At 42.9% G+C, this 14,947-nt stretch overlaps 1 protein-coding gene across 7 annotated transcripts in view; it reads right to left on the bottom strand.

Annotated features, from left to right (window-relative positions):
- LOC140713921 (alpha-1,6-mannosylglycoprotein 6-beta-N-acetylglucosaminyltransferase A-like) overlaps positions 1 to 14,947 on the bottom strand; it is a 174,493-nt gene that overhangs the window by 102,643 nt on the left and 56,903 nt on the right. For 5 of the 7 annotated variants that reach the window (XM_073024612.1, XM_073024609.1, XM_073024614.1 and 2 more), the window contains exons 4-5: positions 11,445 to 11,509; positions 2,699 to 2,788 (exon numbers count right to left, since the gene is read on the bottom strand). In XM_073024612.1, coding sequence (XP_072880713.1) covers positions 2,699 to 2,788; positions 11,445 to 11,509 — 155 coding nt within the window. The remainder of the gene's footprint in view (positions 1 to 2,698; positions 2,789 to 11,444; positions 11,510 to 14,947) is intronic. The other 2 variants (XM_073024611.1, XM_073024615.1) reach the window with 2 other exon arrangements.

Below are 14,947 nucleotides of genomic sequence, written 5' to 3'. Positions count from 1 at the left end.
CAGGGGGACCCTGCACTGATTTCCTTCTCCCTTTACTCTGGGTGTAACCATATAACCATATAACCATATAACAATCACAGCACGGAAAACAGGCCATTCCGGCCCTCCTAGTCCGTGCCGAACTCTTAATCTCACCTAGTCCCACCTACCCGCACTCAGCCCATAACCCTCCACTCCTTTCCTGTCCATATACCTATCCAATTTTACCTTAAATGACACAACTGAACTGGCCTCTACTACTTCTACAGGAAGCTCATTCCACACAGCTATCACTCTCTGAGTAAAGAAATACCCCTTCGTGTTTCCCTTAAACTTTTGCCCCCTAACTCTCAAATCATGTCCTCTCGTTTGAATCTCCCCTACTCTCAATGGAAACAGCCTATTCACGTCAACTCTATCTATCCCTCTCAACATTTTAAATACCTCGATCAAATCCCCCCTCAACCTTCTACGCTCCAATGAATAGAGACCTAACTTGTTCAACCTTTCTCTGTAACTTAAGTGCTGAAACCCAGGTAACATCCTAGTAAATCGTCTCTGCACTCTCTCTAATTTATTGATATCTTTCCTATAATTCGGTGACCAGAACTGTACACAATATTCCAAATTTGGCCTTACCAATGCCTTGTACAATTTTAACATTACATCCCAACTTCTGTACTCAATGCTCTGATTTATAAAGGCCAGCGTTCCAAAAGCCTTCTTCACCACCCTATCTACATGAGACTCCACCTTCAGGGAACTATGCACTCTTATTCCTAGATCTCTCTGTTCCACTGCATTCCTCAATGCCCTACCATTTACCCTGTATGTTCTATTTGGATTATTCCTGCCAAAATGTAGAACCTCACACTTCTCAGCATTAAACTCCACCTGCCAACGTTCAGCCCATTCTTCTAACCGGCATAAATCTCCCTGCAAGCTTTGAAAACCCACCTCATTATCCACAACACCTCCTACCTTAGTATCATCAGCATACTTACTAATCCAATTTACCACCCCATCATCCAGATCATTTATGTATATTACAAACAACATTGGGCCCAAAACAGATCCCTGAGGCACCCCGCTAGTCACCGGCCTCCATCCCGATAAACAATTATCCACCTCTACTCTCTGGCATCTCCCATCTAGCCACTGTTGAATCCATTTTATTACTCCAGCATTAATACCTAACGACTGAACCTTCTTAACTAACCTTCCATGTGGAACTTTGTCAAAGGCCTTGCTGAAGTCCATATAGACTACATCCACTGCCTTACCCTCGTCAACATTCCTCGTAACTACTTCAAAAAATTCAATAAGGTTTGTCAAACATGACCTTCCACGCACCATCTACTCAAAAATCATACCTATCAAAAGCTCTGCCTCCTGGATAATCCTAAATTCATCCAACTCCAGCTTCAGCTTCTTAATGTGGTTTTTCATGAGCTGGAGTTGGCTACACTTCCCGCAGATATAGTCATCAGGGAGACCATCAGGTTCCATGAATTCCCTCATCCTACAGGAGGAGCATTCCTCTGGCATATCTGCCAGTCTGCCTGCACTGTACAATGATCAACCAAGACCAAATCTTCTAACCTGTTTCTATGGCCTCAGCCTCTTGAGTCAAAGCCTGACACTCCTACTTTCACCCCTGGCCTACTCCCAACAATGGCCACCATCCCACTGTTATCAGACTATTTAACAGTCCCTTCTAAGATGTGCTCTTGACCTTTCAACCTGCCTTGTTATGATCTTGCACTTTATCATTTACCTACATTGCACTCTCAGTAGGTTTTACACATTATTCTGCATTATTATTCTTTTACCTTGTTCCACTTCAATGAAGCACAGTAGTTACTGACAAAAGTGGACATTGAGTACAACGAAGTTGGACTTTACCTAAACGCAATAAAGGCAGAGTACATGGCGTTCAGCTGCGACGAAGGTACTCTCAAGACTGTAAAGAATGATACCATTAAGAAAGTCTTAGACTACAAGAACCTTTGTTCAAGAATGATGAGTTCGGAGAAGGACATAGCGATATGGAAGGCGCTGGCGTGGAGGGTAATGAACGACATGAAGGAAATCTGGAGGTCGAACCTGACCAGAGGCACAAAAAGAGGATCTTCATAGCAGTCATAGAGTCCATTCTCACGTACGGATGCCTCACCAACACCATGCGAAAGTCACTAGATGGTTGCTATACATGAATGCTCCGGATGGCTCTTGATGTGAGTTGGCAACAGCACATGATGAACGTTGAGCTCTATGATGACCTACTGATGCTCACTACATCGAGGTGAGAAGACTGCAACAAGTGGGGCACTGTCTACGCCACCCTGAGCTACCTGCCAGCCTAGTCATCAAATGGGAGCCCAAGCATGGGAGGGTGAACCCTGGGCACCCTCCCAAGACTATAGTCAACACACTCCTAGAAGATAGCTGCGTGGCTAATGTGGATGAACTGAACACACTGATGAGGGAGAGGGAGGAGTGGAGAGTCCATCATCAAGCCCGATGCCAGCCCCCCAGGCCTGAGTCAATGTTGTAGTTGTAGTAGTAGTAGTACTTCAATGAACTGTGCAATGACCTGATCTGTATGAACAGTATGCAAGATAAACTTTTCACTGTATCTCAGTACATATAACAATATTAAACCAATTCCCAATAATAAACTAATTCTGAAGAAATTTCGATGGAGAAATGCAAATACCTCACTGAGATATATAATAAACGAGCAGATGGATCCATTGACACCATAGCTTGCATAGCAAGGTTCAGACTTCCACATCTCCTTCATCCACTGCAGGGAGAAGAAATTTGGTGAAAAAATTACACTGAGTTCTGATACAAACATTTACTGCATTCATGGTTGCTAATATCTATGAGCCTATCTTAAGCAATGCAAGATAAAGAGGATACAAAAATATGCATTTTAACAGGCAAATTTTAAAGCCTTATTTCTTGGTGTTTTCTTTAACGAGGGTCGTGTTCTGCCCAATAAATCTGCATTTTCGCTTGCTCAGATTTGCCTCAAGCATCATAAATCACCTGGTTAAATTTACCAGTAAATCATAAACACAAGAGATTCTGCAGATGCTGGAAAACTTAAGCAACATGCACAAAATGCTGGAGGAGCTCAGCAAGTCAGCATCGACTGTTTATTCTACTCCATAGATGCTGCCCGCCTTGCTATATTCCTCCAACATTTTGTGTGTGTCTTTAAAGCTATCAGTAATGGTGGGACATGGGACAATTTCATACTGAGTCCTTCTTAGTTGCTCTGTGCCCTTTCACAAGCTTGACCACATCATCTTCTTCCTTCACCACTCCGTGACTCACCTCTGTCATGTTCCCCTTGCCACCATCACTCATCCCAGCACAGGCTTCACATGGATGTATCAGTCAGCCTCTGTGTGCTTGTCATGGAGCACAAATAATATCCAGTAGGCATTGAGTCAGATTTCATGTGCATGACTGTGATGTACAGTTTGGTTGCCTCAATGTCATTCATGATTTTTTTCCCCTGTTATCAGGCTGTGGACACATCAAAACTTACAGCTTCCCATCATTGTCAAGTTCAAAGGCTATGCCACAAACATGGCACCTTAGTTTCTTAATCCCCTCCACTGTTCTTGATGATTGCTCAAGTTAAAGCCACTATGCACAGCTGAATTTCAGACCCAGCCACCAGTCTATTGCCAGTCTTTATACTTCGCTGAAGAGCCCCCTCTCTACCCCATTCACCTGTCTTCACTTAGCTGCCACTGAAGACTGCATACTTTATCAATGATCCACATTCCATGGTAGATGCAAATCCATCAGGGACATTTAAGAGACTCTTAGATAGACACATGGATGATAGAAAAATGGAGGGATATGTACGATGGACGAGTTAGATTGATCTAGAGTAGGTTAAAAGGTCAACACAACATCTCAGGCTGAGGGGCTTGTACTGTTCTGTGTTCTACATAAAACAGGAAAAAATAAGATGAAGGTTTATAAAGCACTAGTGAGGCTACACTTGGAGGATTGTGAACAGATTTTGGCCCTTTATCCCAGAAAGGATAAACCGACATTGGAGAGGGTCTAGAAGAAAATATGAGGTATAACAGCAAAATTAGGCCATTTGCTCCATCAAGTTTGCTCTGTCATTCCATCATGACTGATTTATTTTCCCTCCCAATTCCACAGATTCTACAGATTTACCACCCCCGGTTAAGAAAATGCCTCTTCATCTGTGTTGTAAAGGGATGTCCTTCTGTTCATGAAAGATGACCAGTTGAGAGGTGGAGGTCTCAGCCACCTGATACCCTGACCTTAACATCGATGGAGAAGCCAGGCACATACCTAGGACCTTCATTGGAGGAACTTTGCAAGACTTGAAGGTTCTGGTGGAATCAAAGGCAGGTCCTTAGTGAAATTATTTGTTTGCAGTTTTGCCCAACAAGTCAAACTGACAGCCTGGCAAGTGATGGTGAGAGAGGGAAGGCTGACTAAAGACTATAGTTGGGGACCTACGGTTTAACCTCCAATATACAGTGATGACTGAAGACTGCTGGCCACCATTCAGCCTGGACTGTGGGAGAGCTGGGTTAAAAGGGCTGAGTTTGGGGCTGGGGAGACTGAAGACTTCGATGTGCAAACAGGGAGAATGAATCAGAAAGAACATAAAATGAGGACGATATTCAGTATTTATTACCTGTGAGCTTTACACCAACCACTGACAGGACAGCAACCATGAGCAAAGTGGTGTCTGGGAAAACCACTACCTCAAAACTGGGTGTCTTACCAATGTGACCAACACACACAAAATGCTGGAGGAACCGAGTCCTGATGAAGGGTCATGGCCTGAAACTTCATGTTTTATTCATTTCCATAGATGCTGCCTGACCTGCTGAGTTTCTCCAGTGTTTTGTGCATTGCTCTGGATTTCCAACATCTGCAGAATCTTGTCCCTGTCCACTTATTCCTCACCATTGATCTCCCTCCTGGCACTATCCTTTCAAGCAGAACAAGTGTTACACCTGCCCCTACACCTCATCCCTGACTACCATTTAGGGCCCAAAACTGTCCTTCCAGGTGAGGCAACACTTCACCTGTGAGTCTGTTGGGATCATCTACTGTAGCCAATGCTCCCAGTGTGGTCTCCTGTATATTGGTAAGACCTGATGTAGATTGGAAGACAGCTTTGCCTAGCACCTTTGCTCTATCTGCCACAAGAAGTGGGATTTCCTGGTGGCCACACATTTCAATTCTACTTCCCATTCCAACAGGTCGGTCCATGGCCTCTGCTACTGCCAGGATGAGGCCACACTCAGGTTGAAGGACCAACACCTTATATTCCATCTGGATAGCCTCCAACCTGATGGCATGTACATCGATTTCTCAAACTTCTGCTAATGCCCCACCTCCCTCACCATTTCCCTATTCCCCTCTCTCACCTTATCTCCTTGCCTGGCCCATCATCACCTCCTGATGTTCCTCCCCCTTTCCTTTCTTCCATGGTCTTCTGTCCTCTCCTATCAGATTCCCCCTTCACCAGCCCTTTATCTCTTTCACCTATCAACTTCCCAGCTCTTTACTTCCTCCTATCCTCCCACCTTTTTAGATAGATAGATAGATAGATAGATAGATAGATACTTTATTCATCCCCATGGGGAAATTCAACTTTTTTTCCAATGTCCCATACACTTGTTGTAGCAAAACTAATTACATACAATACTTAACTCAGTAAAAAATATGATATGCATCTAAATCACTATCTCAAAAAGCATTAATAATAGCTTTTAAAAAGTTCTTAAGTCCTGGCGGTAGAATTGTAAAGCCTAATGGCATTGGGGAGTATTGACCTCTTCATCCTGTCTGAGGAGCATTGCATCGATAGTAACCTGTCGCTGAAACTGCTTCTCTGTCTCTGGATGGTGCTATGTAGAGGATGTTCAGAGTTATCCATAATTGACCGTAGCCTACTCAGCGCCCTTCGCTCAGCTACCGATGTTAAACTCTCCAGTACTTTGCCCACGACAGAGCCCGCCTTCCTTACCAGCTTATTAAGACGTGAGGCGTCCCTCTTCTTAATGCTTCCTCCCCAACACGCCACCACAAAGAAGAGGGCGCTCTCCACAACTGACCTATAGAACATCTTCAGCATCTCACTACAGACATTGAATGACACCAACCTTCTTAGGAAGTACAGTCGACTCTGTGCCTTCCTGCACAAGGCATCTGTGTTGGCAGTCCAGTCTAGCTTCTCGTCTAACTGTACTCCCAGATACTTGTAGGTCTTAACCTGATTCCTTCTCCCTTTCTTTCCAGTACTGCTGAAGGATCTCGGCCCAAAACGTCGACTGCTTACTCTTTTCCATAAATGCTGCTTGACCAGCAGAGTTGCTCCAGCTTTTGTGTGTATTGCTTTGGATTTCCAGCATCTGCAGACTCTCTTGTGTTTAAACTTACAATATAGAGTACATGATTCCTGATGCTGAGTTGAGCCCTGAAAAGGCAAGAACTTTTCTTCCTTCAGATCCTGTTTATATCTTACCAATGTGGGAAGGCATAATCTCTATCATGTTAAAGCACCTATGGGAGTAATTTCAGGAGAACTAACACCACTCACACCAATCTTTACATCAGTGGTACAGCAGTGGAAACTGAGAACAGTCTTAAACTCCTGGGAGTGCACATCTCACACAGCTTCTCATGGTCCCAGATCATATCCTACACCTTTAAGAAAGCTCATCAATGCCTCTATTTTCTGAAGAGGCTGAAGAGAGCTGGAATATGCACATCCATACCCACATCATTCTACAGATGTAGAGTAGAGAGCATCCCAACAGGCTGCATCATGGCTTGGCACAGAAACTGCACAGTGGTGGTCAGGATGGCTCTGCAACGGGTAGTCAAACCTGCCCAATGCATCGCTGGCGCCAGCCTATCTGCTATCGAGGACAGATATTCAGGAAGGTGTTGGAAAAGGGCCAGTAACATCATGAAGGATCCCACCCACCCTGCTCAGAGACTTTGTCGCACTCCCATCAGGGAGGAGGTTACATAGCATTCACACCAGGACCACCAAACTCAAAAATAGTTACTTTCCCCAAGCAGCAAGGCTGATCAACACCTCCACCCATTAACCCATCCCTCCATAGCCACAAACACCACTACTTTATCATTTCCTGTCAGTCACCTTATAAACAGACTACTGTCACTTTATGGACATGCAATTAATGTATCTAAGCTATCTTATGTATTTACATTTATTGTGTGTTTTTAAATTATTGTGTTCTCTATCTTTTGTTTTGTGTTGCATTTGATCTAGTGTAACAATTATTTCACTTGTGTACAGGAAATGACATTAAACAATCTTGAATTCTCACCAGCGGTTTAGTCAAAACCCAAAATAAACTTATCAAAAAACATATCTGTCCCCATACTTTATACCACTTTGACATTAAATTTTTGCAGGCATTCAGGGGAAAATAAAGAAATGCAACTAAGCTTATGAAAAGACTATACATTGACAAACACCGAATACACAAAGGCAACAAACTGTGCAAATAAAAAATGTTAATAATACAGAGAAGATGAGTTGTAGAGCCTTGAAAGTGAGTGCATAGGCTGTGGAGTCAGTTCAGGGTTGAGATTATCCATGCTGGCTCAGGAGCCTGATGCTTAAAGGTAATAACTGTTTCTGAACCTGGTGGTGTGGGTCCTGAGACTCGTGTACCTCCTTCCTGATGGTAGTAGTGAGAAGAGAGCATGATCTGGGTGGTAATTTATCAGACAGAGAGCCTTTTCAGGAAAACCAGGAGTGGAGAACGAATGCTGGCCTTATTAATGATATCTTCACATAGTGGGCAGCCTGGTCTAGCCCTAGCCTCCAACAGCTTGGTCCAATCCAAGCCTCCAGTGGCTCCGCTCGAACCTGTCCTAGTCTCTAGCCACTCAGTCCGATCCTAGACTCCAGCGGTTTGGTTTGATCCTAGACTCCAGCAGCTCAGTTCAGCCCGATCCAAGCCTCCAGTGGCTCTGCTTGGACTGATCCTAGTCTCTAGCCACTCGGTCTGACCCTAGCCTTCAGTGGCTCCACTCAATCCGATCCCAGGCATGAGACAGTCATCACCAGAATACTGGGAACACAGAGCGGAGACATGAGGAACTGTCAGTGCTGGAATACTGGGAGTCAGAGCGGAGACACGAGGAACTGTCAGTGCTGGAATACTGGGAGTCAGAGCGGAGACACGAGGAACTGTCAGTGCTGGAATACTGGGAACACAGAGCGGAGACATGAGGAACTGTCAGTGCTGGAATACTGGGAGTCAGAGCGGAGACACGAGGAACTGTCAGTGCTGGAATACTGGGAGTCAGAGCGGAGACACGAGGAACTGTCAGTGCTGGAATACTGGGAACACAGAGCGGAGACTTGAGTGACTGTCAGTACTGGAATACTGGGAACACAGAGTGGAGACACAAGGGACTGTCAGTGCTGGAATACTGGGAACACAGAGTGAAGACACGAAGGACTTGTCAGTGCTGGAATACTGGGAACACAGAGTGGAGACACAAGGGACTGTCAGTGCTGGAATACTGGGAACACAGAGTGGAGACACGAAGGACTGTCAGTGCTGGAATACTGGGAACACAGAGTGAAGACATGAAGGACTTGTCAGTGCTGGAATACTGGGAACACAGAGTGGAGACACGAGGGACTGTCAGTGCTGGAATACTGGGAACACAGAGTGGAGACACGAGGGACTGTCAGTGCTGGAATACTGGGAACACAGAGTGGAGACACAAGGGACTGTCAGTGCTGGAATACTGGGAACACAGAGTGGAGACACGAGGGACTGTCAGTGCTGGAATACTGGGAACACAGAGTGAAGACACGAAGGACTTGTCAGTGCTGGAATACTGGGAACACAGAGTGGAGACACGAGGGACTGTCAGTGCTGGAATACTGGGAACACAGAGTGGAGACACGAGGGACTGTCAGTGCTGGAATACTGGGAACACAGAGTGAAGACACGAAGGACTTGTCAGTGCTGGAATACTGGGAGTCAGAGCGGAGACACGAGGAACTGTCAGTGCTGGAATACTGGGAGTCAGAGCAGAGACACGAGGAACTGTCAGTGCTGGAATACTGGGAACACAGAGGAGACACGAGGGACTGTCAGTGCTGGAATACTGGGAACACAGAGTGAAGACACGAAGGACTTGTCAGTGCTGGAATACTGGGAGTCAGAGCGGAGACACGAGGAACTGTCAGTGCTGGAATACTGGGAGTCAGAGCAGAGACACGAGGAACTGTCAGTGCTGGAATACTGGGAACACAGAGGAGACACGAGGGACTGTCAGTGCTGGAATACTGGGAACACAGAGGAGACACGAGGAACTGTCAGTGCTGGAATACTGGGAATCAGAGCGGAGACACGAGGTACTGTCAGACTATGGTGAATTGGTGGAATGCTCTGCAACAGACTGTGGTGGAAGCCAAGTCCGTGGAAATATTTAAGGTGGAAGTTGATCTTTTCCTGATTGGTCAGGGCATCAAAGGATATGGTGAGAGGGCAGGTGTATGGGGTTGAGTGGGATCTGGGATTAGACATGATGGAATAGTGGGGCAGATGTGATGGGCTGAATGGCCTAATTCTGCTCCTATGCCTTATGGTCTTATGGACATAAGAGACGGTTGGTGGTGGAATAGTAAGATAGAGAGTGGAGACTGAAGGAACTGCTGGTGCTGGAATACTGGGATACGGAGTGAAGACAAAAGGGACTGTCTGTGACAGAATAGTGGGATAGAGAGCAGAGACACATGTGAGTGTCCATGCTGGAATACTGGGAACACAGAGACACATGGAATTGTTGGTGCTGGAATATAGAGCAATGCACGACCTCTTGGAAGACGTCCTAAAATGTTGACAATTCTTCCTGGACCAGCTGCCCAACCCGCTGAATTCCTCCAGCATTTTGTACTTCAGTAACAGACTAGACTTACTTGATCCCAAGACTCTCTTGTTGCTTGTGATCTCGTCTCAAACCTCTCCTCCATTTTCCATTCTTTTCTCAAAAGATGACACAAGTCCTGGCTCTTTCATTGCACCTTTACCTAATTACTGAGAGTCCAGACTTTATCAGATTCATCAGTCATCTCCAACACCCACACAACCCATTCCTCCTTCGAGGACATCTTAAGGAGGTGATGGTCTCAAGAAGGCAGCATACATCACATCCTGACCCCCCCCCCCCCCCCGCATTGTTTCCATCAGGAAGGAGGTTCAGGAATCTGAAGGCACAACACACTCATGAATACGTTCTTCCCATCTGCCAGTAGATTTCTGAACCCATTATTCTTTTTTTTAAACACTATTGTTGTAATTTATATATTTTTCTCAATTTTTCCTACTGTTGCTGCAAAACAATACATTTCACATGATCTGTCATGATAATTAATCTGATTCCCATTCTGATTCTGTATTTAAAATGTCAACAGTCAACGAGTGTATGCTGGCAAATTGGAGGTTGTCATTCAGTGGTATGTTACTGAAACATAACCATAGTAGTTGTACCTTCATCAAAAACACTGTTGAACTGTCTGGGCATACTATCTAAAAAAAAGAAATTGTCCTTAATATATAAATTGTCTTTATGATTACTCATTAATTCATCCAGACCAGAGTGATATGGTGCCTAGCTTGCTTCACACATTCCCTTTACGTGACAGGAAGCATATCAAGCCCACAGGTTCAAAGTTCAAAATATATTTGTTATCAAAGTATGCATACATTATGCAACCTTGAGATTCATCTCCTTACAGGCAGCCACAAAGCAAGAAACCCAAAAGAACCCATCAAAAAAGAGCAGCAGACACCCAATATGCAGAGAGAGAAAACAAAGCAAATTGTGCAAACTATAAAAGCAAGTAAATAGCATTTAGAATGAAACTTAGTCCTCAGACCAGTATCCAGAATCAGCTGGACAAGCCCACAGCCTCAGTTCCAGTTCAGCACATAGCAGGGTGAACATTGCCGAGCCCATAGCAGTCAGAGCAGGCCCATACCCTTGGCCTCAGTGGAGCGAAGAGAGGAGTAACCTTCACCAACCAGTTTCAGAAATTCATTTATTAATGATATTCACTCACTTATTTTCTCAGTCATCCTTCCATTCTTTGCTGAAGCCTCCCTGTACTATGCCTAATTCCACTGAGCTTAAACAGCCAGCACTGAAAAACCACTCAACCAGGAAAGAAACTAAAAGAGTCCTGACGAAGGGTCTCGGCCTGAAACGTTGACAGTGCTTCTCGCTATAGATGCTGCCTGGCCTGCTCTATTTTGTGTGTGTTGGTTGAAGAAACTAAAAGAATTCATTTTTAAGTACACACCACATCACTCCCTCTTAAAACTTCCACAGAATAACTTTTCATTGCTGAACCACTGATAATAACTTCATCTCCTCACCTTAACTTTGCCTTGACAATGTGGAAAACCATCTATTGATGTTAATCCACACAAAGCTGTAAACTCTGTAACGAAAATAAGTTGAAATGAATTATGTGTCTTCACTGTTCAGAAGTTATTACTTGATAGATTTGAAGATTGTCTTATGCACTCATCTATTAGGTAACATCACCTCCATTTGCTGTTGTTAACTTCCTACAGGAGAAAAGAAGTGTAGACCCAATAATCTGTTTTCCTCCATAACACAACTAAACATTGTAAAATCTCAGGATCTTCATACTTCATATACAAATGAATTACAAGGACCCCCATTACATACAATGTAATACAATGTAGCCTTGCTACATCGACACATATAGCTGTGTTAAAAATATAACTGGTTTTCTAAAGGTGTTGACTCTTGGGTGAAATATCTTGCATCAAGTGGGCACCTGCTATATTGCAGCCTTGAAACTTTTACTAAGGTTTTTTGACATCTCCCCTATAATTTCCTCCAAACAACTTCAAAACATGCTCTCTTGTACGAGCCATTTCTGTCCTGGGAAAAAGTCTTTGGCTGTCCGCACTTTGCCATAACTTTGGATGAGTCTGTATAAAAATATGAATGTTTATAGCAGAAGTGCAATGTATTTATTCTTACCTTGGTAAAACCACTTTTAATTAAGAACAGATTTAATTAAGTATCGCCTGTTACATTCTTCGGTCTTCACAGTGTGGATGTGGTTCTTATTCTGTCCTTACCTGCCTTTAGTGAGAATAATTGAAATTCTTTCTAAGCTCTTCCTGTAGCCCTGGTGATCTGCATTAGATGAAGAAGTGAGATCAAACTCCTTTAAAGCCAATGATGGCCAGCCTGGGGTTTTGGGCACTACACTGGGTGCTTGTGCATTTTTATCACACAGGCTCTCAGCTGACCAACAAGCACTGTACCTTCAATCAAATACAGTCCTGTAATGAGGAAGAATCATTGTTGGCACCAGGCATTGTGTAAGTATAAGGAAAGAAGGCAAGAAAAATGCATTAAAAAGCAGAAAAGATTCCCGGTCCAAAGAACAAACCAACACTCAAAAGAACCAGACAAATAAGAAAGGCAGAGTAAAGTATCATCAGCCTTTGGAGGTAAACTTTATTAATGACACACAGAACAATGTCACATGATCATGATTAAGCTTTGTTGCAGCTTCTTCTGCTTAACACTTTCAAAGGAAAAGCTAACAAGGCAAATTATAGTTTTGGATAGTTTCAAATTCTCAAAAAATAGTTAATATCTCTTGATTTTATTATTTAAATGAACATTTAATCTGCCTAGGAGATGATATTACTACTGTGCAAATTGCAAGAAATACTGGTTTACCCAGGAGTGGCACAAACATTTTTCTCAAGTGAAAAGCAACACACACATTGCACAAGGTTAGGAAGTGATCTCTTCTAATTAACCAGAACAGCAGTTAGTAAAAGGTGCAAACTGTAGCAGCAATAGAAATGTGTTACCACAAAGACTGCTGGAATTCAAGGAATTCCCATACCTTCTCAGGCAAGGGCAGGAAATTGACCTGATTAGCAAAGGCCAGATCCCAAGACCGAACAGAGCCAAAGCTATTTCCAATTTGAGTCAGATTACTTCATTAATATGTGAATAGCAAATAAGGGGTTCTTATATTAAATTTCACTTGATCTGTATTGAAGAGACTGGAATTCTGGAACTCCGAAAGAGCATGTCACCTAGTGTACTTGTTCGCAGAATAAATTCAGAATTAAAGGACTCCGTTCAAAAGTTAAAAAAACGAATGCAATGCTAGTGTCTGTTTGATGTAGTATAATTTTGTTTAAGATTAGCCTTTCTTAAAAGTTTTGTTTATATTTCACTGAGATTTAATGTTTCTATTTATTACAAAATACCATTCGAGGGACTTGGGAAGTTATAATCAGGAATTTAAAAAATTGAAGTAGGGTGCAAAGTTGCCACTTGGAATGAAATGCAGCCTTTAAGAACAACTTTAATTCCCATGTTGCCCTGGTCCACCAGATTTGCTTCTAAAATTCTGACCATGTTTGAACCTTTTGAGAGAGTGACACTCTTAAAAATGAAATGCTAACATGAGTAAAAACTGAGAATACGTTGATTGCTTTCCCACGTAAAGGCTACTCGATCAACTACCTTACAATAATAGATTTACCTTAGTTTTGTCTGTAAATTGATTTAAAATAAACGACAGCAATTATATTAGAAATACACTGTGTCTATATTTCTAAACTGTCATTGGTAAAGCTTTGTGCCGAAAATCAGCAAAAATGGCCCTGGGGAGTAATACTCACACATGGCACTGAATGTCAATGCAAAGCATTTCTAGGTAAGGTAATTAATCCTTCACTCTCCAGCATCATTATGCCTCACCTTGGGAGGATATTCCCTCTCCACAAAACTGCCATTTCTTTTCCACACATTTTCATCCCCTTTGAGTAACACTATCATTCTGAGATGTTTGTGCCACTTGTTTAAATTCCACCAAAATCCAGATTAAATTTTTTCAAAAAGTTTTTATGAAGGACTCTCCTTACACTATTTGAGATAGAAGGGCTAAGGCGCAATAATAGGAGATTGAAGAGTGGAACTGTAAGCAGCCTTATAGAAAGATGTCTGATATGTCCAGTAACTACACAAGAGATACAGTGCTGTGAATATTCACTCTGCGCACTTTTCACTGTTTTGCAAAATAAATTGACAGCATGAATAAAGGAACACTCACATAAAGCAAAAGGTTCCAGAGCATTTGCAACACCAAGCCCCCAATATTAAATTTTATTGCTCAGATCCATGAAGCACAGAAGAACATTAAGCATATTACGCTTAAATCTGCAGTACTGTGCAGCAAACAATTTAAATTAGGCATCTGTGCAGTGCACAGCTCTGGACAAATAAATTACACTGCAATTTATTTACAGACTTATCTATGTTCAAAATAAGTGCAAGTTTTCGTGAGCTTTTTGCTAGATTTGATATAAATATTGCCTATCCACGTTTTGCTACAATGCAACTGCAGTTTTAATTACACCAGGGAGAGAGCACACAGTGCAGTCTGTTTTCAATAATAACCCCATGAACTAGAGATACACACGTACATGGTGAATTTTTTACAAGCATAAAAAAAGGAACCAAAATTAGATCAAGTAGTCAGAAGGCTTGTGCGGGTACCAAGAACCACTAAAAAATGTGGAGAACAATCTAGGTACCCTCCCCTTCCTCTGACACAGCTGAGGCACAATTAAATCAATTTATTCATGGGTTATTGAATCATGTTCACCTGATTCCCTATATTTCCATTACAGACTATGTACCACTGCCCTAGAGTGCTCATTACATTGACAACAAGTAACCATGTCTTTACAGCTGAGGCACCAGGAGGTGCAAATACTAGTTAGAGAGAGGTGGGGTAGAAGATAAATGGTGGAGTTGATTTAAAATTCTAATCAATATACCCCCTTTACACATCTATGCTATCCTA

This window comes from Hemitrygon akajei, chromosome 20 (assembly GCF_048418815.1).
Source record: "Hemitrygon akajei chromosome 20, sHemAka1.3, whole genome shotgun sequence".
Lineage (NCBI taxonomy): Eukaryota > Metazoa > Chordata > Chondrichthyes > Myliobatiformes > Dasyatidae > Hemitrygon > Hemitrygon akajei.
The sequence above is the reverse complement of the archived record's forward strand: the minus strand, read 5'-3'. Positions and strand labels throughout refer to the sequence as shown.